This window comes from Empidonax traillii, unplaced genomic scaffold (assembly GCF_003031625.1).
Source record: "Empidonax traillii isolate 1590-97213 ecotype Southwest subspecies unplaced genomic scaffold, ASM303162v1 scaffold510:size820377, whole genome shotgun sequence".
In the NCBI taxonomy this organism is placed as follows: domain Eukaryota; kingdom Metazoa; phylum Chordata; class Aves; order Passeriformes; family Tyrannidae; genus Empidonax; species Empidonax traillii.
In genome coordinates this window covers 623,457-647,706 of record NW_020955703.1, presented here as the reverse complement: position 1 = coordinate 647,706, position 24,250 = coordinate 623,457, and the positions used below count along the sequence as shown (strand labels likewise).

The 24,250-nt window shown below is 47.5% G+C and overlaps 1 protein-coding gene across 1 annotated transcript in view; it reads right to left on the bottom strand.

Annotated features, from left to right (window-relative positions):
* Positions 1-8,160: 8,160 nt before the first annotated feature.
* Positions 8,161-24,250, bottom strand: part of PAPPA (pappalysin 1) — a 172,833-nt gene continuing 156,743 nt past the window's right edge. Inside the window, exons 22-23 of the mRNA XM_027896673.1 lie at positions 20,581-20,679; positions 8,161-9,643 (exon numbers count right to left, since the gene is read on the bottom strand). Of these exons, the coding sequence (XP_027752474.1) occupies positions 9,536-9,643; positions 20,581-20,679 (207 nt within the window). The 3' untranslated portion in view covers positions 8,161-9,535. The remainder of the gene's footprint in view (positions 9,644-20,580; positions 20,680-24,250) is intronic.

Below are 24,250 nucleotides of genomic sequence, written 5' to 3'. Positions count from 1 at the left end.
TTTTTTTTTTTTTTTTTAATTTTTGCTTGGCTGGATGGGGCTCAGCTGAGCCTGGGGAAGAAGCCAAGGGAGTGCCTGTGGCTGTGCAGCATGGGCAGCCCAGGTCCTTGCCATGACAGGGGGTGCCTTTCAGAAGCTGTATGAGTGACCTGAGAACCGCTCACTTTTCTTCATCTCCCAGGTGTGTGCCTGAAAAACTGAGGAGGTGGGATGAACAAGTCTAGGAGAAGGTAGTGCTGGACACAAAGGCTTTTCTGAGTTTGTGTGTGTGTCTGTGTGCAAGCAAGTGAACACATGGGCACATATTTGCCAGCCTGAACGTTCACTTGATTTTCAGATGTACTTGCTTACATGGAAAGAAGCTTTCTTCTATAATTGTGAGTAGTTTCCTTTATATTCCAGTCCTTCCACTGAAGCTTTTTTAAGCCTCTGTCTCTTTTTAGCCAAATTGTTCTGTTGCTAACAGCTTCATTTTCCCATTATTAGATGATCTTTAAAGTCCCTTCCAACCCAGGCCATTCTATGATTACCACAGTTACGAATATCATACTTGTTTGAGAAGCTGTGATTTTGAGCTGAGAGAGGACTCTGCCATATGAATTCAGAGCAATTTCCCCAGCTTTCATATATAATAATGCAGTCCACTCATTTTGATTTCATGCAGCCAACAGGAACCACACCTGATGTCACAAGTGTCCTGCAGTTACCAGCACATGGGCACTTGGAGAGGTTGGTGGTCCAGGACAGGCGATGCTGAGTGTGCTGTGACTCCCTGGGGTGGTGGCATGCTGAGGTGACCAGCAGCACTGCTAGGGGGATGAGACATTAAAGCTGCCACCCTTGCCAGGTCCCAGCCAGATCTAACATCTGCTGGTGGCCACAAGCCCTGTTGCCATCTCGCAGGACAGACCTGGCTCAAAGCACATATTGATTTTTTTTTTTTTTCCTCTCCCTCTCCTCAGCCATTGATCTCCAGACAGACACGTAATCTGGACGCAGAAACTGTTGTTCTGACTGTGCATTCCAATTGATCCTGGGCTGGTTGTGCACATGAAGGAGGAGTGGAGTTGAGCAGAGCCCAGCAGGAGCGAGCTGCCCGCTGTTCCCTGCCTTCATGGCTGCTCCCACCTTAAGGTCTTTATTAACACTTTAATAGATAGTTCAACACATAGCCAATTGATCTGTATATTGCTAAAGACACAGCCCATTTAATGCATCGTTCCTGGGCCTTTTTATCTACAGTATATGCTATTGATAGGGCTGTCTGTGACGCACTTATAGCCCATTAATAATGCATTGACCACAGACAAGGACAGGATAGAAAACACGATGCACTCTTGCTCGTGCTCTTTCTGTCTCTCCCTGCTCAGCATATGGCAGTGGATTTTCACAGGTAAAATGCAAAACAGTTTTACTGACTCATTTATGTCAGAGTCAAGAAAAACCCGTAATTTATTCTCATCCCTCAGTCTACTGCCCCCATCCATCCCATGGATTGTGTGGTGTGGGATTAATTTATTGTTCTATGGTATTACTGCCACACTTCTGGAGGGGGCCAAGGTGGTACCAGCCAGTATTGTAACTACATCAGGATGGCAAATAGAGCTGCCTGGCATTAGGGCCCAGTGGTGATCCAAGCAGATGCAATGTGCGACAGGGAAAGCAGAGCTGGTGTTTAACACTGCTGCCCCCGTGCATCCCTTCCTTGTCCTTTCTCTATGCTCCCAGCCTCTACATCTCACCAGGCCTTTCCCGGGGACTTAAATTGTTAATGAGTTTGGGAGTTAACTAGGTTAAAAATTACTCTCTCTAGGATCAGGGTTGAATAACTGTCAGGGTTGAACAGTGTCTGTCCTTCCTGCATGTGTATCCCCAAGGTTTGGAGATGTTAATGCTGAATCAGTCCACCTTTGGAAGCTGAACTGATACAGATTTCTCAGTACAGCAGCATGAAGTCCTTTCCTTTGGCTGGGTCTGAGTGTGTGGGCAGTGAGTTGGGTCTCTACACGGCCCCTCTACACAGTGTGGGGGGTCCTGCTGGAGCAACAACGGTGGGGGGCTAGCAGAGCAGGACCAGCATGGCTGGAACTGAGGGGAGGCAAAGCCGCTGAGGGAGGAAAATCTGCAAAGCTGATGGGCTAGAACAGTGCCAAAGAACTTTACTGTTAGTGATCATCAACTGAAATGCCCAGGGACACTGCCTCTGGCTGGGGCAGGTGGGCTGCACAAGTTATTCAAGGCTGAGCCCTGGGCTGCTGCAGGCTCTGCTGGAGCTGCACCTCGTCCAGCCCACCCTCCTCTCCACGAACACCTGCTGTGGCAACAAAAAGCCACACTTCTGGTGTTATAGGATCAAAAGCTTCTTAAGTCAATTCAGGGATGCGGTCAGGCTGTGACACTGCATGTGTGTATATGTACATCTGTGTTTATACTGGGCACAGGGCTTTATCATCACCAGACATGCACAGGTTCCCTGTACACACCTTACAAGGCCTTGGTCTGGCAGGGGGTCTGCAAGCCCAGCTATCTCTTCACCGCTGGAGACTGATTTATCTTCATCTGTCTGTTTTCTCACGTGTCCAAAGGCTCTATGCATTCAGATGTGCAGCTCTGTAGCTGCACATAGTTTGCTCTCAGCCCTCCTTCCTTTCCAGGAAATATCCCTGAGCCAAGGCACATTCCCACTGGGACTCGTTTTCTGGATGACCATGTTCCATATGTGATGGAGAGGGCAGGCAGAGACCATGGACAATTCGAAAAAGAAATTAAATTCTTGTTAAAATTAGAAGCATTCAACCTTTAGATTTTCAACCCCTTTCACACCAAAACCTCCACCAAGCACCAGCTTGCCCTGAGCGAAGCAGGACCTGAACCACCTTGTCAGAGCCAAACCCACTGGAGGTGAAACGGGTTCTTGGGCTCAGATGGCTCCGGCTGGCGCTGCCTCCCTCCATCCACTGTCAAAACACGGCAGTTTTCCACACCCCTGCCCAAAAGCAGGACGTGGACAGGGCACTGTGCAGCTGTGCAGCCAGATGTGGGACCCCACAGCCCCACTCAGCTCCCCCACGGGTACCTGACGCTGCTCGGGGCCGGCTCGACCGAAAGCAAAGGAGACGTGGCAAGAGCGAGGGGTCCAGTTCAGAACTCTTTAATACAAGCTTATATTGTTTGTGTTTCTGATTCTCTGTTCTCCCAACATCGGGGGACATTAACCCTCATATGTGTGTGAGCATGTGTATGAAGATATATACAAAATCACACAGTTAAATATTTAAGCATACAAGGTATTATATATTTATATAATATAGAACTTTAGGGTATAGGAATCAACAATGGCAAAATATTTCTGATGAATCTGACATAACTTTTTTCTTTCTGAAGTGAAACATGACCTGTTTTTGAAAGACCAGAGGAAGTTGTTGCTTATTAAAAGAAAGAGAAAAACCTGTATAAAGAAATTCTGTGAAAATGATTTAAAAAACATCATGAACCAAAAACAAGGACAACTGTTAAAAACTGTATTGAAAAAAAAAATAAATTAGATGAACAACTGTGTAAATATAAATTAAAAAAGATGACAATCTTAATAAATAAGCTTTACTATTTACATCTTTATATATTGCTTGGAGACTTAAATTAGATCCGTTAAAAACAAACGAACGCAAAATAAAACCCAAAATCAGAGCAGCAAACATACAGGCGTGAGGTACAGAATTAAGGGTTGAATTGTATTTTGCTTGTTTCTTTTTTTTTTTTCTTTTCTCTTTTATACAGTAGACCAGTAGAATTCTTGTGAAAATAGATCCTCAGCACTTCATTGGAGTATTGGTTGACGTGGCTTCCAAAAGGTGCCAAGAAAGATTCCATAATAATAATAATAATAATAACCATAATAATCATAATAATTATAACAATAATAAAAAGATACAATATGATACATAAATATGGAAGAGCAGTTGGTAATATGAATACATTTTTCTCTAGACGAGATCACAGTTTTATTTGTAAATATTACACTGATATATATATAATATTAAACACATAATATTATATATATATCATATATATATTTATATATATATTTATATATATAGTACGGCTCAATCCTGCTCCCAGGGAAGTCAACAACAACAACAAAAACCTGTGTTGACTTGATGGGAGCAAAATTCAGCCCATCATCTGCAGACAGGTACGTAATTACAGAGGCCGTACAATGCAAACTCCGCAATGGTTCCAATTCCCTCTTGAATTGCTGGTGAAATGTTTCGTTAAAGCCCTGGTTCTTTGCACTCAGAAGATGGAAACTGGTGGCTGAATTATGGCCTCACCAAAAGAATGAAAAAAAAAAAAAAACCAAAAGACTAAACTAAGCCAGAACGGGAACCAAAGACAACTTGGACTCGTTAGCTCCGTATCTCGACCTGACAGGACTAACACCACCACCAAGTAGCACCAAGACTCCTCATCGAACACCTGAAGCCAACTCAAGCTCTTGTGTGTGGCCTCAGAGGAAGTGATTCTCATCCTTAATGAATCTTGGATGTGTAGATCCGGTGAAAAGGGGAAAGTTCGGTTTGCCAAACAAAGACAGAAACGAAACGTGAAGCCTCACTTTGCTCCTGCTAAAATGAACTGGGATCTGAACCCCCCAGATGGCAGGAACAGCCCAACACCAAACCCCTCTTGCCCACACTGACTGTAGCTCCAAGGAAATACACCTTGGGCCACCCGGACCTGCTCCTGCTGATGTTTTGGTCGTGCTCCCGCTGAACTCAGTGGTCAAGGTCTTTCAGAGAAAGGGTAATGTCCTCAGGGCTTCAGTTTGCCCAACATATAAGGTCAGTTGGAGGCAGGAGCACTGCTGCATCCCCAGCAGGGAGATGGCCTTCCCCACAGGACGGGATGACGTGGAAAAAAACGTAAAGCAAATCCGTTCAGCTGCACCACTGAGACCAAAATGGGGCCCAAAACCATGGAGATTATCTCAACTGTATCTGTGCCAGGCACATGGTCCTCTCCCAGTGGTAGGAACGTGCCCATAACTGGGGCCTCCAGGGATCGGGCAGGGGAGGGCAAGATGGTGCCGAAAGGCTGGGAATTTCCACGGCATCCAAAACATTTCAAAGGCCAAACTGCCAGCTCTGAAACTCCTCTGAGCATCCCAGCCTTGGCTGACTTCACCCCATCTCTGCCTGACTCTACCCCATCCCTTCCTGTCTTGTAGCTTGGCGTCGATGGAAACAACCAGCTGGAGTGCGGGAAGGGGATGGTTGGCATCCCGCTTCCCACCTTTGGGAATCACCTGTCTGCTCAGGTAGCAGCTTTCTCCTTCCCCACTCACTCCTAGTCTCTCTCAGCTCTCTGGGATTCAGACTGTGCAGTGCTTCTGAGTGCAGTAATTAGAGCACAGTGAAATACTGGTTAAATGCGTATGTACAGTTGGATAATGTAAAAATAAGCACAAATACACACTTAAAAAAATAATCTGGCAAAAAAAAAAAAAACAAACCAAAATCCGCCCCCCTCCCCCTACAAACAACAATATACCAGGGGAAAAACCCCTTAGCCTTAGTTCCTGGATTTATCACAACGCACAAGGAAAACAAAACCAGACAATGTTATAAAACCTCACGGTACTTCTAGGGAAATCTACACTTAGTATCTAGCTGTCTACTCAGCTGGCAGAATCGGTGTTTTCCTTTCAAACACACAAAAATAGGCTTTGCTCTTCTTGGATTTGGATTATGCGGATTTTCTTTTCTTTTCCTTTTCTCCTTTTTTATGTTTGGGTTTTTTTTTTCTTTTTTCCCCCTCTTTTATCCCTCTCTGTAAAGCCTCACTTGTTATTTTTTTTCCCCATTTGAATCAGTTGCAGTAAGAAACTTATGTTGGCTATCGGGCTTTCTTTTTTTTTTTTTTTTTTTTTTTTTTTTTTTTTTTTTTTTTTTTTTTTTTTTTTTTTTTTTTTTTTTTTTTTTTTTTTTTTTTTTTTTTTTTTTTTCCTTTTTCTTTTTTTTTTTTTTTTTTTTTTTCCCTTTTTTTTTTCCTTTTTTTTTCTTAAACACAGGTAAAACCTCAAACAAACCGACAGTTACAACCAAGTGAAACTGAAACCGGAAGGGAGGTAGCTGGAACCCGATTCCAAGAGTCCTCTGGTGCCATCCTCCTTTCTCAGCCTGGGTGGGACAGCAGAAGATGCAAGAAAAGCAGGAGGACACCAGCTCAGCCCATCTGCCAGAGGGTGGGGAGGGAGAGGGGTAGCAGCTGATTGGAGTTTCCCACCCCACCATGAACCATTCACCGCCTTCCACTCCAGCTTTCTCTCCCCCTGGCCATGGACATCACCCAGAGCCTGGAGCTGTCTGGTGGCCCAAGGTAAGGTGCAGCCCTGGCTCCACTCTCTGTGACAGAGAAGATCTTGGCACTAATGTGACCTGGACTTCATGAGCAGCTGAATTTCACCAGTATGAGCACCTCTTCTCTTCACCCAGACTTCTGCTTTGATGTTGTCCTACACCGCTGGCTCGGTGTGTGATGTCCCTCTCACTTCCCCCCCCAGTGGCCTCCAGGGTCTTTCCTAGGAGTCCACTGAGCATTCTAGGCCCAAACAGTGGTAGATGCTGCAAGGCCATCCAGCTGGCCTTGCCTAAGGCTGGGAGCACAGGGGACAAGAGCTGAGCAGTTTGCTGTGTCCCATGGCTCCCCTCTCCACATCCCTCTGGGTGCACGGTACACACAGAGGGCAAAGCTTTGCCCCAACTGAAAAAAAAAAAAAAGTCATTGGATTTACCATGACTCAGAGCAGAACTTTTCCTGCTCCCAGTCCTGTCAGCCCTGCTGGAGGAGATGGACAGTGCCAACGTGGTAGTTAGAAGAAAAAAATCAAATAGCAGCATGGAAAGCCTGCCCGTGGGAAAGGGAGTTGGGGCATCCCAGGACTGCAGGAGTGAAGCTGAGGTTGGGAGGCTGTGCTGATGAGAGGCCACCGACTCCCTTGAGCTGAGAAGGTCTCCAGAGGCTGGCCCTGGCTGGCCTGAGGGGCTCAGCTGGCCCTGAGCTCCTGGGAGACCACAGCAGCAAGTGGCAATAATGCCTGTACAGACCTGTCTTTCCTGGGCCCTTTCCAGGGTGGGAGAAGCAGATGGGAAATCTCCTCCATGCTGAGCTCCATAACTGGGAAAGGCGTTTTCAGGATGCACGCAGGACCTGAACTGAGGCTCCCTGCCAGGGTGAAACCCAGGTGGGGTGAAGAGGGGAGATCATGCCCAGATGCCTCAGGCATTGAGGACATGATGCTCTGGCAGCCTGACAGGCTTTTGGGGTTGTGAGCTCTTCTCATGGGCTGGATGGCACATGAACAAACTGCTAACTAAAAAGGGGAGGGTGAAGGGACCAGAAGAGAACAGCTTTCCACAGTTATTTCCTTCCCAAGTTAGACGGCAAGGGGCAAAAGTGGAAGTTTCTGCCACTGCTCTCTATGCTAGAGGATGCTCAGTCTGACTCCTTGGAAAAAGCCCTGATCCCACTGCACCTCGCTTTCCAGTACAGCCCCTGCGTGGTGGGGGCAGAGCAATCCACACAGTTCCCATGGTCAGGCCTTCTCCAGGAATAACTGGTGCTTCCCAACAGACAGCTCCTCATCTTCTTACACTCACCTCTCCAGGCCTCTACATTTTAGTTCTTGAGATTCATCTCTGGTTTATTCCAATAGAAACAATCCCAACAGTGGGTACCAAGAGCCTGGCTCCTTGCACCTACCACTCTTACCAGTTTTCCATTTCTAGCTCTCCTACCCACTTTTACACGCTTGTCCAGGAGCCAAAGGACCCCTCCCCTTACCCTTCTGCCTTGCTCCAGTGCCTAAATGCTCAATCAAACAAGCAGGAGCAGGGAAAAATCTTTCCAATCTGTCCTTACCTAATAGACTGTAAAAGTCAGGACCGAACACTCTGGGAAGGATGCCCTTTTGGATGTGTGTTCTTCCTACCAGGAGCTGGAAACAGCAGATACATGCCCAAGCCACACTGGAAGGATCTCTGGGATTTTCATGGGATGGGTTGTAGCAGCAGTGGCAGCACTAGATGCCCGGGGCATCTCAGTGACTCTGTGTGATGAACCCTGCGATGAAAGGAATCACCAAGGATCTGGCACAGCAGGAGGATGACAGGGAAGTGTGAGGTCTGCTGCAGCTAAAGCCCTTCTTTCTGGAAGATTACAAGTAGCTAAACTCCTGGTCTGTTAAAAGGGTCTGACCCACTTGCCTGGCAGCTTAATACTGACAAATATGGCCAAAATTCTAATACTGTCTCCTGTGATGTGTCTCCTCCTCCTCTTCCCCTCTCCTGAAAAAACAGGAGCATGAAGCGGTTGTCAGATAGAGACCACCGTAAGAGTGGGGTGTGGGAGGTCTGGAGAACCACTTGGTTGGGTGGAGACCAGAAAGCAGGTTCCCTTGGCTGGCTGGTGTCCTTTTTTCTTGCCCCAACGCTGAGGAAGTGACCAGAGGGTTTGAAAGGCAGGTTGTAGGTAAGCTTTAAGGCAGACTGCTTGGTTGCATGGGGTTGTTTTTCACCCTGTCCTGACACAGTAAGGAAACTAGTTGAATGGGACATAGCAGCAGGAGTAGCAGCAGCAGACATGCTCAAATGACAGGTGCGGGCGCAAGTTACCCTCTCTGCTCCTCAGAAGCAATCATCCATCCACGTTCCTCAATGCCAGTCCTTGGGCTCCCCACTCCCTGACTCCACCACGGGACCACCTGCCCATCTCCACAAAGAAACGTCCCAGAAGCCCTGCAGGCTACAAGGGGGTTTTTTGTTGGCTTTTTGAGGGCAGCAGGGGGGAGGAGGAGGAGGAGCTGTACAGAAAGGCCACTGCAGTCTGCTGAGCTCCCTGGCTGGAAGTAGCATTCCTGTGAGGCGCAGATGCATCCCACGTTCTCGAGCTGGCTGGGTGTCCGACAGGTCACTTGCCAAGAGGCCCAGCCCTGTGGAGATCCTACCCCAACCTCAGTGCCCCGAGCATGCGATATCTTGGCATTCAGCATCAGAAAAGGCTCAGCTTGGAGTCCTCCAAGAGCACAGCCTCTCCCGTGAATGGTCTGAGTTGTGAGTGCTGGGGAGGGGAAAGTGTTTTTTGCGTTGATCATAATCTCTCACTCTTTCTCTCTTTCTCTACTTATTTCTATAAATACGTGTACATAAATAGTTTGTTTCTTGCCTTGAATCTAGATATGAACTGTTCAAATTAGGTGGGCATAACATGCTGTTTTGATACATGAAAGTCTTCTCGACTTGACTCTTGGTTGGTTGTTTCTCGTCATCACTATTAAACATATAGTTAATACATAAACCCCTACTTTAGTTCTCCTTGGACAAAAATTAAAGGCAGACTGGTTGAATTCTAAGGGTCCCTGGTGCAGAAATGCCATCCAGTTGAGCAGCTAAATGTTAAAAACGATACCAAAAGGGATGTGGTGTCTCTCCTAGCCTGCCTTGAGCAGTGTGGTCCTCCAATTCCACGTCGCTTGGCATTACCCAAGACTGAAACCACGGAGGTCTTTCTGGTTGTGCTCTTGGGCGTTGGGGTCCCGGCAAGCACACTCTCCTTGTAGGTCACAGGACATGGGAAATGGTGTGACCTGGGGAAGGAAGCCAAAGACACAAAGATATGAAGGAGGGAACACACCTACAGCAGTCTGGAGAACAAACGAGACCTCTGGAGTGAAATCTTCAGAGATCAGCTGCAATCTTCAGCTATGTTACCATTTTACGGTGATTTATGTTAGTGCTGAGCTGGTGGTGCACAGAGGCCTCAGGTGAGCTTATCTGTTTATATGAAAGGCTGTGAAAAGAAACTGGTTGACTCACAATTACCTGTCAGCATATACTCACTCCCCTAACAGTTCCCATCAAGCACAAAAACACAACTGGCTGAAGAGACGGGTACTTCTCAGGCAACTCTGGGGCTTTTTGGGGTCCTTACCACCATGCTTGGATCACATTACAATGCCAGCTTCTTCTGAAAGCTGGCCTTACCCCAAGGGCTACAAACGCTAAAGCACAGCAAGGTTACAAACCCTCATCTCACATGACCAGCTCAGATGTTCACCAAACACTGCTGGGTCTGGGAGGTTCCAACTCCAGCCCCCCTGTAGCACTCCTACCCACTTCCAGCACGGGGGCTTTGGGGAACCCTACTCCTGGGACATAAACTCCCCTCTGTAGGGCATCATTCTACAGAAGGGCCCTACATAGGCTACTGCCATGCCTAACTCCATTTGTGCATTTAACTGTAGATGTTCTTGGTTTCAATTCCTCAGAAATGGAACCAAACACTGTCTTGCAGATCAGCAAAGTTGGAGTCCAGCAGAGACTTCTCTGAACGCCTCTCGTGTTTGAGGTCAGAGATGCAGCCAAGGGGCACTGAGGAACTGCAAAGGAATGCAGTGAGATGCTGCTACGTGCACCAGCTGTCATCTATCCATGGTCCCTCTGGATAAGCGTGAGAAGGAGCTGAAACAATACCCTGCAGTGCCTGGCTAGTGAAAGTTGATTTTGGCCTATTGCATCATAGTATTTGCCTGAAAAATAGGAGGCGGCAGTGGAACAGTGTCTCACTTGCCCTGAAGTGAATTCTCAAGAATTTCTCCCATCTGCACAGAGCACATGAGCTCATTCCCCTCCTTTACACTCCTTCCAAGGCAGTGCCACAACCTGCTCCAACGTTCCCGACAAGGGCTGCACTCGTGCGCTCCGACTGCCTCCCTTGGCTCTGCTGCCGCATGTTCACTCTCATAAACACTTTCTCCAGGCTACGACGCCTGAGTCTGCCTGTTCCCTGTGTATCACCCCCAGCACATCTAGGAATGTGGACCCAGCACCCTGCTGTCATCTCCACCTAGACCTTCCACACGTGTTCCTACACATCCAGCATGTCTTTCTCCTGACGCGCACAAGAACGGGAAGGAGGGGTGTGGAGCTTTATTTCACAACTGGGGAGCCTAAGGCAGGGACATGCTGACAGAGACATTAAATAGCCAAGGCTCATCACCAAATGAGCTTAGAGAGCCTCCTCCCTTTGCCTTGACTTCATTCACATTAGACATGGCCCTCCAGGTAGAACAGGGTGATGACTCTTCACTGTGGCCTTGGTGACTTGTGAACTAAATAACCAACCACTGCATAATCTGAATCTACAGAGTGCACAAATGTGGAGGTTGCAAAGAGAAGAGATAGTCCAAAAGGTTAAAAGCAAATGAATTCAACTAATTGGCAACTAAGTAAGTTTATAAACTGCAGAAAACAATAGGAGCTTAAGGGTCACTTGATCCAACAGAAGCCAGCTCGAGCAGGACTGCCTCGTATCACAGTGTTATGAATATTCTTAGATAGGAAAACACAGAAGTCTGCAAAAAATGGGGTTTGGGGAGGAGGCTGAAGAAGGTTTGTTTAATGACTGAATTAAAATACTGTAAAGGAAGACAAAAAGATACATGAAAAAAATGAGCTTTTCTGTTCACTGTAGAAGAAACATTTTGGTTTAGATTATCTCCTGCATTTCAGATTTGACCTTTCCCTTCAAGAAAACAAATAAAAAAGACTATTTCACAGAAAACATTATGTCTTCAAATAAAAACCTGTTTCACTTAGAAAATGCTCAAACAAAACGTTTAAATATGTCTGGAGTTTTCTGCTCTTTTTATTTTTTTTTATTGAATCATTCATTTCAGCCTGGATTTGGCAATGATTTTGACTTAGGAATTCCTCCCTGTTGTACAACAAAGCTACTAGTTGGAGGTGAGACCTGGGACCCTAATTCCTTCATTTGTCTTGATCAAGCTTTTTCCTCTCCCTGTCCTGGATTCACCATGTCTGTCTGTCACAGCCTGACAAAGGTGATTAAGTGGCCCCCTCATTCAAAAGGGAGACAGGGAAGGTGGACCCACCCTTTGCAGTGAGCGCAGGACAACCACACACCCAATTCAGGCAGTTCAGTAAAGTGGTTGAAATTAGTCCTGACAGCCTACTGCACTTCATCTCTGCTGCTGTCCATGCTTAAGTGGGACATGTTGCAGGCACAGACATCCCAGACATGCTCCCACTTCACCTGCAGGAACACGAGAGCCAAGAGGGAAAGAAAGCCCTGCAGGGTTGTGTCTCCAAACGGCCAGCTCGTGTTCCCCTCACCTATTCTGTGGGTTGTGCTCAAACAGTGGCCACAGACACCCAAACTGGCATGAGTTTGATGTTGCCTGAACTGATCTACCTCTTTCATTCCTTCTCTTCCAGTTTCTCCTTGTGAGTCCCTTGTTTTCCCCTTGGCTTTCTTACAGCTCACTGTAAGCCTGCGCTCAGCACTGGGGTGACCTGAAAAGGTGCATGTGCAAGACTGGATCCCTACTGCATTACAACCAGCTCCTGGTGAGATGGAGCCACTAGAGAAGAAATGCCTTGCTGTGTGTTGTCCTCCAGAACCCCCCTGGTCTCCTAATAATGGTCATGGACAGAGGAGGAGCAGCTTTTCTCTCCGAGGCAGAGCTGTGGCCCCAGGAGCAGACAGCTCCGTGGCTCAGCAGCAGTTCCCAGCAGTGGGTAGCCTGAGTGTAGGAGGGTTTCTTCCTGATCAGATCAGTCTTATTCACTTTTTGTCCCTTATGGAGGCTTTTTATGCAATTCGATTTTTACAGTGCTATTGTCCAGATAGATGAATTGTTTTGTCTTATGGCAGTGAGCTCCAGAGATCAGTTTTCTATTATGTGAAAAGGCAGAGATTTCTATGGGTAATGAGCACAGCCACACTTGTATTAGACATGACAAAATTCTCCAAACACTTAACAGTAATGCAGGGTTTCCACTTTAAACAACATTTACAACAAATACACATTTGAGTCCCCCGAGGACCTGATTTCCATAGGTATTTAGGGAATCCAACCCACACACAGAATCCAGTGGGACTGTCAGAAGTACCCAGCTCAGAGAAAATGTAAAACCCCTTAGAAGAAGGACTGTCTATTGCCTTGGGCTCTTACAGTGACAGCCCTCTGGAGTGCACAGCCATGAATAAAGCTGCAGGATGTGCTAGAAATAATAAATGCTGAACCTTTTGCTGAATGATAGCCCATTTAGGTGTGGAGCCCAGATATACATACTCCAAGATTAACTGCCTATTTTCTTTTTAAATAGGCCTGTGAAAGCCCGACTCATTAACAGAATATATGACCTGCATTGAAATTCCCAGATATACCCATTGTAAGGCCAGCAGTAAGGAATCAGCTCCTCTTTCTTCCGACCACCAAGCCCTGCATTTCACCTACATCTATCTCCCTGAAAACCTGGCAAATACCTTGGGAGGTAGGAAGAAAAAGATAAAAAATTAAGCTTATAGCCTGGATTGGACATTTGGTGCAGTGGTGCAAGACAGTGTATCCTCAGACTAACTAAAAAAGGTTGAAAAAGGCATCACTGAAGAACACAGCTCCACATGCCTACATGCACTCCCTACACACACACATCTCCTGGAGATGATCCACAACGGCCATGCAGTGGATGGACAGCACTCAAGGGAATGTGAGTCACCCCAGAACCACACTGGACCACAGACCTATTCATCATCAAGAGAAAACAGACACGACTTACATCATGCCCATCACCCAGAGCGTGAAGAGTGCCCTGCTCTGAACTCAGAGGAGCAAGAACAGCAGGTGGATGAGGGGCTGGGCAGGATGATGGCATGGCTGTCCTGGGTGTAATGCATAGGAGATCCAAGACACCATCACCTCAACCAACTCAGCACCCACGCTTCACAGGGCATGAACCCAGACTTCACTCTCCACCGAGGCATGGGAGCCCTAAGCATCCTCTCCCACCCTAAACAATAATACCTTGGATAAACCCCAAGCTGCCTCTTGGAAACAGGGCTGAATTTGTCCTGGATGCCACGCTCCCAACCATGGGAACTATCTGAAGAGGCTGGTGACATCCCAAGGCAGATCCCTGCTGAGAAAGGCCAGTCCATAGGGAACTGGTGGGAATGTTGACAGGAGAAATCCCAGACAGGTACAGGGAGGGATGGGAAACAGCTCTGCAAAGGCTGGGAGCTTGTCCCTGACAGAGGCTGGTATCAAGCTGACCTGGCTGTGCCTCCTGCTCAGCACCTGGGGTTGGCTCACAGCAGCACCAGGGCACGCAGGATCGGTCTCGGGGAGGGGTGGAGGGCTGCAAAGTGTTGGGAAACAGCCTGTTGTTAGATTTCAGCCCTGAAGTGTTTGCGAAATCTCCCAGACAGCCCTAACTGGTGCTATAGAGGCCCCAGCGCAGGCACAGCCTCCGCGGGCAGCGTGGCCTGTCAGATAAGTGTGGCACCCTGTGCTGAGTGTCACGGCCCTGCACCTCCCAGAGCCTCACAGCTCAAACAGCAGGGAGTATTCTGTTCCCTGACAAGGCCCTTGTGAGGCAAAAACGCATCTTGTAAGGGTCTTCTCAGTGTTTTTTGGCATTGAGGTCACCAGTTTGAGATAACAGGCCAAGAGCAAGCCTCCTTTTAACTCTGGGTGCTGGTATGCAGGTTCACACCTAGGGCACTGCTCCAGAGGGCCTGGGAAAGGCAAAGACAGAGCTGGCAGGAAACCTCCTCTCCATGCAGCACATGCAGTTCCAAAAGCTTGAATTTTTGTTAAGTGCCCCACCATAAGCTGAGCCTTGCCCCCACTGAAACCAGCAAACGTGGTGTATCAAGATGCAGCTCAGCTGAACCCAACAGATGCTCCTCTCTCTCTGTCGTGTGTAAATTGGGAGCAGCCTCTCCAGAACCAGTGGAAGCAGGATGGCCCAAAGCCAGCAGGGATTCCCGGGAAAGCCCTGCCCGCATGGATCCCGCATCCCCGCCTGCCCGCTGAGCAGAGCGAGGGAGCCCGTGTGCCAAACCACATGGAGCTCAGTTGCTCAGCAATCAGCTGTTCTTCCTACCCTCGTGCTACTGATTGTGCAAACATGAATGTAATTAGTCTAAATAATCACCAAAGATTTAATAGGAGCCAGACCACCCAGAGGCCAAATAGCTGGCGGTGGAGCAGGGAAGGTTTGTTCGCTGGTTTTTGTAACACTTGCTAATGAAGTGAGGTCGGATAGCAAAGCAAACACCCTCCACTAGCACATCCCCTGGGAACGCCGTATGTTGTGGGAAGCCCCATGTCCCTTGAAGCCAAGAATGTTCTCTCTCAGGATAGGCAACATGTGCTACTACCATCACTGCTTTTAATTTATTGCCGCCTGGAAAGCCTCCCTGAACGATTATGAAACCATGCTCTGAGCCCCAAAATAAGCTCCCATCCCAAGCCACCCTGACTGAAAACACTCCTCACATGGCAAACAGCTACAGCCTGCGACCAACAGCTCGTGGGGAAGTGAGTTCACCCACACGTCAGGGTGAACCGGCGTGCTTGGAGCGCTCAGCCGCTTCCAGAGGCATGAAGCAACACTCCACATTGTATCCTTCCTTCCTCCCTGCTCACCCACCATTCATTGTATCTCCCCTGCTAATTATAGAGCTGACAAACACACACAGCTGGGGACATTCAAGTTGTTGGGAGCAGCACTGGAGCATCACTTCTTGGGGATAAGCAGAATTGCCTCAGCCGGGGTGGTCACTTAGGCTGCTAATGGCACCAACTGCCTCAAAACCATGTTCTGTGAATTTGAGATTATCCAAGACAGGTCTGGTTTGCAGTTAGAGAGCTGAGAAAAAGCACTTATTTCTCCGAGAAGTGGTTATTTCTGTTGGCTTCGGGGTAGGAGTGCAGCAAACCCCCCTCTTTTCTGGGGAGACAGGGACAGGATTTGGAAATCCCTACTGGAGCCAGCAGCAGCCCCTCAGTTCAAAGCTCCTTTCTTTAGGCCTTGAATTCTCGGCCATAAAGTCTCTGAAGAGGTTTTGATAACTCGTCTATCTTTTAGATAAGCAAAGCTTTGGATGAATCCCACACGGCCCTCTATCTACAACAAGTCCTCATTTGTTTTCCGCCGAGGCACTCGCTGGTTTTCCTCTCCAAGGTGTTGGGCAGAAATGTCAAGAGGCTGAAGGGACGGGACAATTTTTCTCTTTCTTTCCTAAGTGCTGGGGGGCAAAGCAGTTGAGGGAAAAACTGAGTGATAACTGAGTGAGGCAGGTTTTTCTCATGGGAGCTGTAGGTTTACCACTTATGTGACAAAAAGGAAAGGCAGAGAGGAAGGACAGATGAAAGTTCACCCTTGCAAATAGTTGAAGCTGAGGGAATTTTAAAGCAGCAAATTCATTGTATTTTAATCTGCAGAGACCAGACTGCAGGACCTTCAACTAAGCAAACCTGTGATGTGAGTCTGGAACAAAGTGCAGAAGCAGAGCCTAAAGAAAGACATTTTTGATTTCTGTGAGGCCTTTCTAGACAGCCTTGTCCAGGGAAAACTTATGAGAGGGAAGGGGAAGAGAAAAGAATTGGAGGAGACAGTGACTGGGGAGAAGATTTCCTGAAATGAATCAGAAGGAAACAGCCAGAGCCTCTCGCGGTAATGCTGCACATCCCACGAGCTCCTCACAGGCAGCCAACAGCCCAGAGACAGCCAGTTATGCCCAGGTTATTTATTTTTCGCACTTTGGCAGCGTCACAGATGTAATGTTTCATTAAAAAAAAAAAAAATAGAAAAATTGTATCTTCTTTTATCTGCGGCAGAATACAAAGCAAGAAGCAGCTTCCTAGAGCAGCCAGGCAGAAGGGAGCTGGCAACCTGTGCTGGGTCAGGAGGGGAGGAAGATTAAAAGGAGATGGGATTTTTGCTTTGTCCTTCACGGAAGACTTTATCCCCTCCAGATACACAACAGAAGCTTTCTCTCCCTTGGAGGTTGGCCGGCAATGGCCTTCCTGCCTCTCAAAGCTGCTCCTGGGTCATGCACAGGGCAAGCTCTGAGCGGCACAGCCCCAACACCCTCAGCCCCCTGCTCCCCACACAGCCTGCCCCTGTCCCGGCTTCCTTGGGTGGCACTCATCCCTGTGCCAGCCCTGGCGTCCCGCCCGCTGCAGGGCGACGCCGATCAATTAGCGCACGACAAATGATTAAGCTGATGAATGTCTCTTTTTCCCCTGCTTGCTGGCTGCACTTGCCACGAATTTACGCCCAGTATATGACTGAATTTATTCTTCGCTGCTTTGCAGCATTCGAAAGAGGCCTTTAATGATTTCTTTTAAGCTCTCCAGCCTGACTGTGAACGGCGCAGGGCAAATACTCATTATTTCCTATCTAAGCAGCAGCGCTGATTAGCCGGTGGTTGGTCAGATAAGTCACACTGCTCCGTTCCCCGCTCGCTGCCGAAAAACACACAAGGTCATTCCCTGCTAATGCAGAGGGAAAACATGGGATAAGCGACTGCTGCCTGCGAGTCCCTTGTGCATTTTCAGGGCAGCAAAACAGGAGCGTGGAAAATCCCACATGAAGAGGGCTCAGAATTAAAGGCAATGTGGGTTGAAGCGTTTTGCTTCCAGGCAGCCTGTTCACAGCACTGCGTGCAGCTGAAAGTGTGCTTGGGAGGGTAGTGGGACTGCAGTGAAACTTAAGTCTTGACAGTTTGCGGACACTAAAGATCTGAAGCCAGCTCTTACTCGACTGTTAACTCCTGAATCTTCACATGGTGCAATGTTAATCTTCAGCCCTTTCCTAAAATAATGTGCCGAGTTGCTATGTTCTGTTAAATGTGAACCATGTGTCACCTCAGCGATGGCTGCGGCGGGGAAAACATGATAAATCTAAAGCTTTTAAAATGTCCTGTGACATTCTGGGAGGAAAAACAGGTGTTGCATAAATGTTGGACATTTATGGGTAAACTTGCAGGGCCTTTAAAAGACTGACACATCTGCCACATAGTATGTAACCCTGAAAGAAAAGGAGCACAGCAAGTCTCTTTCATGTGTCTCACTCTTTCTACAACCGTATGAAAATACATCCTCATCTGGTATTGGAATTAACAGAGCTGGACTTGCCCCTCCCTATGTCTCCTCCAGGTTTTTGGCTTTTACACCCGATGTGTATTTTAAAACTGTGCCTTTTTAAGTAGGTGGCAAACTGTGCTGGAAGGATTTGGTATGCGGAGTATTTTTATTCAGCTCCCTTTTCTCTCACCTTTCATTGTTTTTCCCTTTGGAATATCTCCTGTATCGCTCCACTCATAAACCTCTTCAAAGGGAGGGCTGTATTTGAACAGCCTTGCCTGAAATCTGGTCTCAGTCAAAGGCCTCAGACGGGAAAATAACTCGCAGAGCCAAGCCCCACGGCCCCACGGCTGCTGCCGCAGGTGTCGGCGGCTGCTTTGCAGGAGCGAGGTGCTGCCTGCTGCCTCTTCGGCTCTGACCCCACAGCCCCCCTGACTGGGTTATTGTTCCCCCCTTTACCCTATAAATGTAATAAACTGGGACTTAGCATCTCGCTTTTAGTGTGGAAGGTCTAAGGAGAAGGTGGTGGTTTTTTTCTCGCTCTCCCCCACCCCCCCAGTGTCTCATTCAGCACCTGCAGTGTTGTTGGTGTTTTGGGAGAGAGGAGATTTTGGAAGCTGAAAGTGTGTTGGGGAAGCTCAGCCCTGTGATCTCTAGGATAGGTGTTCCTAAATTACCAGCTAGGGCAAGTCTCATTCCCCCAGTCACAGTGATTCAGCTCCCAGTGAAGTCTGTGAAAGCAGAACTTACTTCCAAAAAGCTACAGGACCTCCCCCTCCATGAGGAAAATCCATCAGACGTGTGACCAGCTGCCCGTCTCTGACCATTTGCCCTTTGCATCAGGCAGTTTTAGCACAGAAACCAGTAACCCACTGGGCTACAAAGTGCTTCTCCTCCCTGGGAGGTCATTTCATTTCTGGGTGGCAGTGAAGCCAGCAGATATTTTGAGCGTGAGTCGCCTGGCTGGTAAGTGTTCACGACTCTGTGCAGATCCTACTCTGCCTCAGCTCCCTGCTCAGCAATAAATTCTGCTCCCAAACCTTAATCCTATCCCTCTCCCCCCCAGTTCAGCTCTCACATCCCTTGTGTTTCAGTTCCATCCCCACCCCAGCAGTACTTTGTGCCCTTAGCTCCTGCCTTGATGGGGCTGGTTTGGGTCGGTCTCCTCCCAGGCACCTCACTTCCCCTCCTCTGCCCCTGCTTGGGATTTTTCATCGCCTGCTCTCAAGCCCCAAGGCAGTGAGATAAAGTTTCCCAGGCAGGCTGTTTTGGGAGGAGAAGACCTACACCATGCTGGGCTACCGGGCACTTCCAGCTCTGCCCTCCTGGCTGGTGGGAGGTCAGTGAGCAAGCTGTGCTTGCCGTTGGGCTGCTCCTCCCCAGGAGGTGGAAAATCAGCCAGAGATAGGAATCTCCTCTTGGAGACAACTGAAGATGAGCCACTGCATGTCACCCCACTCATCTCTGCAGAGGTTGTTTGAGCAGGGAGCCTTTTGTGGGCCCTCCATGCCCTACTCCACCTGTGGGGAACAGAGGAGCTCACCTGCCTGTGCTTCCCTGCACACGACTCCCAGGTACCCTCTCAAAAGCAACACAGGGGAATATTTGTAAAAAGAAAAACAAACAAACAAACAAACAAACTACCTCTTCCTCTGTGTATTCCCCAGTGGAGAAATTCACTCCTTCCACTTGCCAAGACACGTCCATCCCCCTTCCCCAGTGTTCCCAGATGGGCCAGAGACAGCCCACAAAGCTGAACCAAGAACAAGAATCCTCCAGCCAAAGTTGGTTTATAAAGGAACTGCTCCCTGCAGAGGACCTTCTTCCTCAGTTGGGTGACACAGATGGTGTCATAGGCTGAGCCCAAGCTCCCTCAAGTTTGGTTGTTTATTAACATGTATCACTTAATTAACGTAGCTGGATTTTCATTCTGTTCTGCACTAAAAACTTGAAGATGAGGTAAAATATTCACAGGGCAGAGAAAAAAAAAATTTGCTTTCTTTTATTTGGAAACAAATTCAGTGGTTAGAAACATATGAAATGCTGTACTGCTCCAAGCCACAAGTTCTATCACTCCAGTCACCATCTCTAACGTGGTCAGAAATGGGTGCTAAAGAAGCATAAAAAAGGGGGATGGGTGGAGGGACCCTTTCCCAGGCTCAGGCAGTCAGTGGTTTAAACATTCCTGCGCCAGAAACTGCATCCAGATCACAGTGTTTAATAGCCACTGACACAGCAACCCTCCACAAATAGGCCTATTCTTTTTTTGACTTCAAATATATTTTTGTTCTTAATAATACTCTGTGGCAATGCATCCTATCACTCAAACACACACTGTGCCAGTAAGGACGTTCTTTCATTTGTTTGGATCTTGCTTCCAGGAAATTACCACTTCACCCCCTTGTTGCTGTGTGATAAAAACCAGTGGATTTTACTTTCCTAAGAATCCTCCCTACGTTAAATAATGATTTTATAGGTCTCCGTTACTAACTTGTCTCCTTTTCCAAGGTTCTTGTCTGTGTGGTCTCTGTGCAGAAGATATTTCCATTTCCACTCAGCCCTGCTGCCCTGCTCCACAGCCTGCTGGAGGGATGGGTGAAAAGAGGAAGGGGAATCCCTACCTTTTTGGTCTTGACTGTTGAGGCGCAGCAGTCCCCACCATCGTAGTTGCAGAAGGCTCGGTTGTTGATGGAGTCACAGTAGTTGTCCCCCATGAAAGGCTGAAAAAGGAAAAAGCAGGAAAAGACTTAGACCCCATGGGCATGGATAAAATGAGCACCTCCCCTGTGGAGACAGGATGGGAAGGTTGGGGCTGTTCAGTCTGGAGAACAGAGGGAATGTTCATCAGGAACTGTGGTGAGAGGACAAGGAATGGTTTCAAACTGAAAGAGAGGAAGTTTAGGTTAGATCCATGGAAGGAATCCTTGGCTGTGAGGGTGGTAAGACACTGGCACAGGTTGCCCAGAGAAGTTGTGGCTGCCCCTGGAAGTCCCTGGAAGTGTTCAAGGCCAGGTTGGACAGGGCTTGGAGCAACTGGTCTAGTGGATGGTGTCCCTGGCAGGAGTGTTGTAACAAGATAATCTTTAAGGACCTTTCCAACCCAACCCATTCTATGATTCCTTAACTCTAAAACTTGTAACACTATTTCAGAAGGAAAACAGGAAGACTTGAAGGAGCCATATAGTTTGTAACATTACCAACTGCCCTGAAAAAACAGATATAATTTTTCCCCTTTCCCTCCAAAGCAGACAGAAAAAAAAAAAAAAAAAAAAAAAAAAAAAAAAAAAAAAAAGGACAGTAGATGGAAAGGAAATGAGCCCTTGTTGGCTTTTCACATCCCACATAAGAGGATGCTTCAGGAATATTAATTTGACTAGACCCAGAGACAGCATCCAGGCATCTAAAACTGTGGCACCTTTGATAATTTTAAGCTAACCTTCCAGAACTGTGTGGGATAAGAAGAAGGTTACGTATCACAGCAAAACAGGCTTGCTTTTAATAGCTGTGCTTTTCACCACAGTTCTCCCAGCTACGCAACACGTGTCAGCAACGAGGGCACAAAACAAATCACAAAGAAAAAAATGGAAGTAGTCTGAGCTCAGCACCAGGGACCCTGTGCTCCTCTTCTCCAACCAGCAGGGACTGTGTGTGACCTTGGCCATGACACATAATCTTCCTCCACTCCACAGCTCAGAGCTGGGATAGTGGCAATTATCCAGAGGGGCATTGTGGAGAGCTCTGAAGTAAAATTCATAAATCACCTCAAAAAAGAAAATGTGGTTACTAGTCTGTGCAAGGGGATCACTGGTCCATGTGCTGCACAGGACCTGAACAACAACCATGACTCTGAAGGAAAGGCTTGAAGTCTGGTCTTTCTTTACACATTTACACCTCGCAGTCAGCAAGTACAGAAGTCTTTCTTGGAAGTCAAAACTGTGCCCGATGGTAAAAAAGGTCCCCTATGAGAATCCCAGGCAGCAATGAGTGGTCAGAAAAATGAGTGCTCAGCAGAGGGCCCGGTCATAGCTCTGTAACCCTTCCTAAACTCACAGGCTCATGGGGCCATTGCCACTATATCTGCTCTTTGGAAAATTTGTTTATTCCTCACTAAGGAAATCACCAGGAACTTTCCTACATGAAGGCATCATTGCAGAGCAGGTGGAGTGTCTTGTGGAGGTTTCCTGGGAGGATTTTGCAGCAGCTGCAGTACCAGAGTCTCCCTGATGATGGATACCTGAAGAACCAGCCATGAGAGCTTGCTGTGCTCTCCCCAGGGCGAGCCATAGCTGTGCTCATCAGTGTTGAAATGGACTCTCTGGAGTGGTGCAAAGGCACACTTTTACTGCTGATGTGTTGCAGATTTAAATATTTCTATCAGGTACAGGAAATCCATCCAGCAATGGCAATATCAAACCACAGCAGGACTACCAGCAGGTGACTGATTCGTTGTGTGACACTTGTTTATTTCCATGCAAACATGGCAAATGTTGACAAGGAAATCAGAGTTACAGCATAAGGCTCCTGTCCCTTTAAACTGCCTTAACTCCACTTATTTCCACAGATATTGACTTATTTATACAGGCAAAGCCTTTGACTTCCAAACACCCTTCCAATTTAATTAATATGCTAAGAGTTAAAAGGGAATGATTTATAAATAGATGAAGAGATATTTTGATGCCAGCATGGTCATATTTAAAACCATGAACTTTGCCCAACCTCCCAGGAAATTTTGTAGGCTTCTCCATGTTTCCTTTGTGTTGCCTGGCTGTGTCTGCTTGTCGAGAAAAGCTTGACTCTAATTTTCCATGCCTGTGCCTGTACCCTACACCTATGAATGCTGGAAAATCAGTAAAAGAAGCTCGTGGAAGAGTTTGCTCTGGCACAGACTAGGCAAGCCAGTCCTTTGGAGGGGAAGAGTAGGACAAATAGCATCTATTCTGATTTGGGTCCAAAATCCTCTTTTGGGAGACCCTGGCTGTGGGGGGTGAGGTCTCTATAGCTCTTCCTGCACGTCTTAGTGCTCTGATATTTTTGAAGGACTACACAGGCAGTCCAGAGGGACTTATTTTCTACTGAAACACCTAAGTTAGGTGCCGAGAAGTACGGGGCTGACTCATAAACCTCTGTTCCTGCCACTAGGGAGCGACAAAAAATCACATTGCAGCAGCAGCCGGGGTTCCCACTGCGATCACCAAGAGTCAAATAATGCCCCACTTACAGCCTCCTGCTCAGGGAACCCTCCCTAATGCTAAGGATGTCCACACATTAGGGACTGTATCAGCTTAATGGCCCAGTATGATTGAGCTACTGGCTTATTAGTCGCTGTTTCCATAGTCATGGGAAGAAAAAAAAAAAAAAAAAAAAAAGGCTTGGTGAAGATGGCATTTCTTCTGAAATCTTAATGCCAGAAAACAAGCTCTGGCCCATCCGTGGATCCTGGAAGCATCATAGTCTAAAAATGATGCTAGAGGCCATTATCAATTGTCTGGGCAAAGCCTTCCAAGATGATAGATTGTGATGCAGTGACACTGCTGAATGAATGTTGAAAAGAAGAAAGTTCCTATTGATGCAGAGGGCTCTGGCAATTAGCAGTGATGGAAGGGAAGAAAATGCTGAGAAGAAGCATGTCAGTAATAATGGCTTCTGGTAAATTATTACATCATTGCAAAGTTTGCCTCTGTAACAACTATCCTTAAACAGCAGGAGAATGGATACCCAGTGGTGCATCAGCACCTGAATGGCATTTCTTAATGGTCTCTGGATGTTATTTCAGCTCTCTTTGGAGAATGGGGGCTCCCAGCCAGCCTGCATGAAAGCGATGTGTGAGAGGGCTTATGACATTCAGAGCACTGACAGCAGAATGCTTTTCATTTAGGGAACAACTAGACAGAAACTATTACATTGTTGGAGAGTTATTACCCTCTTGGGCCCAGCATTTGTATGCGAAGGAAACCTGTCTTTCACTTCAAGACAAATCCCATCGCTCAGCAATGTGGTCTGGAGCTTTGTGTCAGATTTAGGAATTCAGTCCCATGTGCTGCCACTTTGGGCAAATAATTTCAGTGGGCCTGTAAAACTGGGTTACTGGGTGCTGAGCGCACGGTCAGTGCAGCAGAAAGTCAGGAGACGAGGGGGGAAGACACAGCCATGCCACTGCCTGTCCCTGGAACCAAAGCAGCCAAGTGTCCCTCTGCCTGTGAGCTATCCATCTCAAAAGTGGGATTGGAGCTTCCCAACTTTACAGAGGTACCACAAGGATTGGCTTCTTGACACGGGTGAGATGCTCAAGGG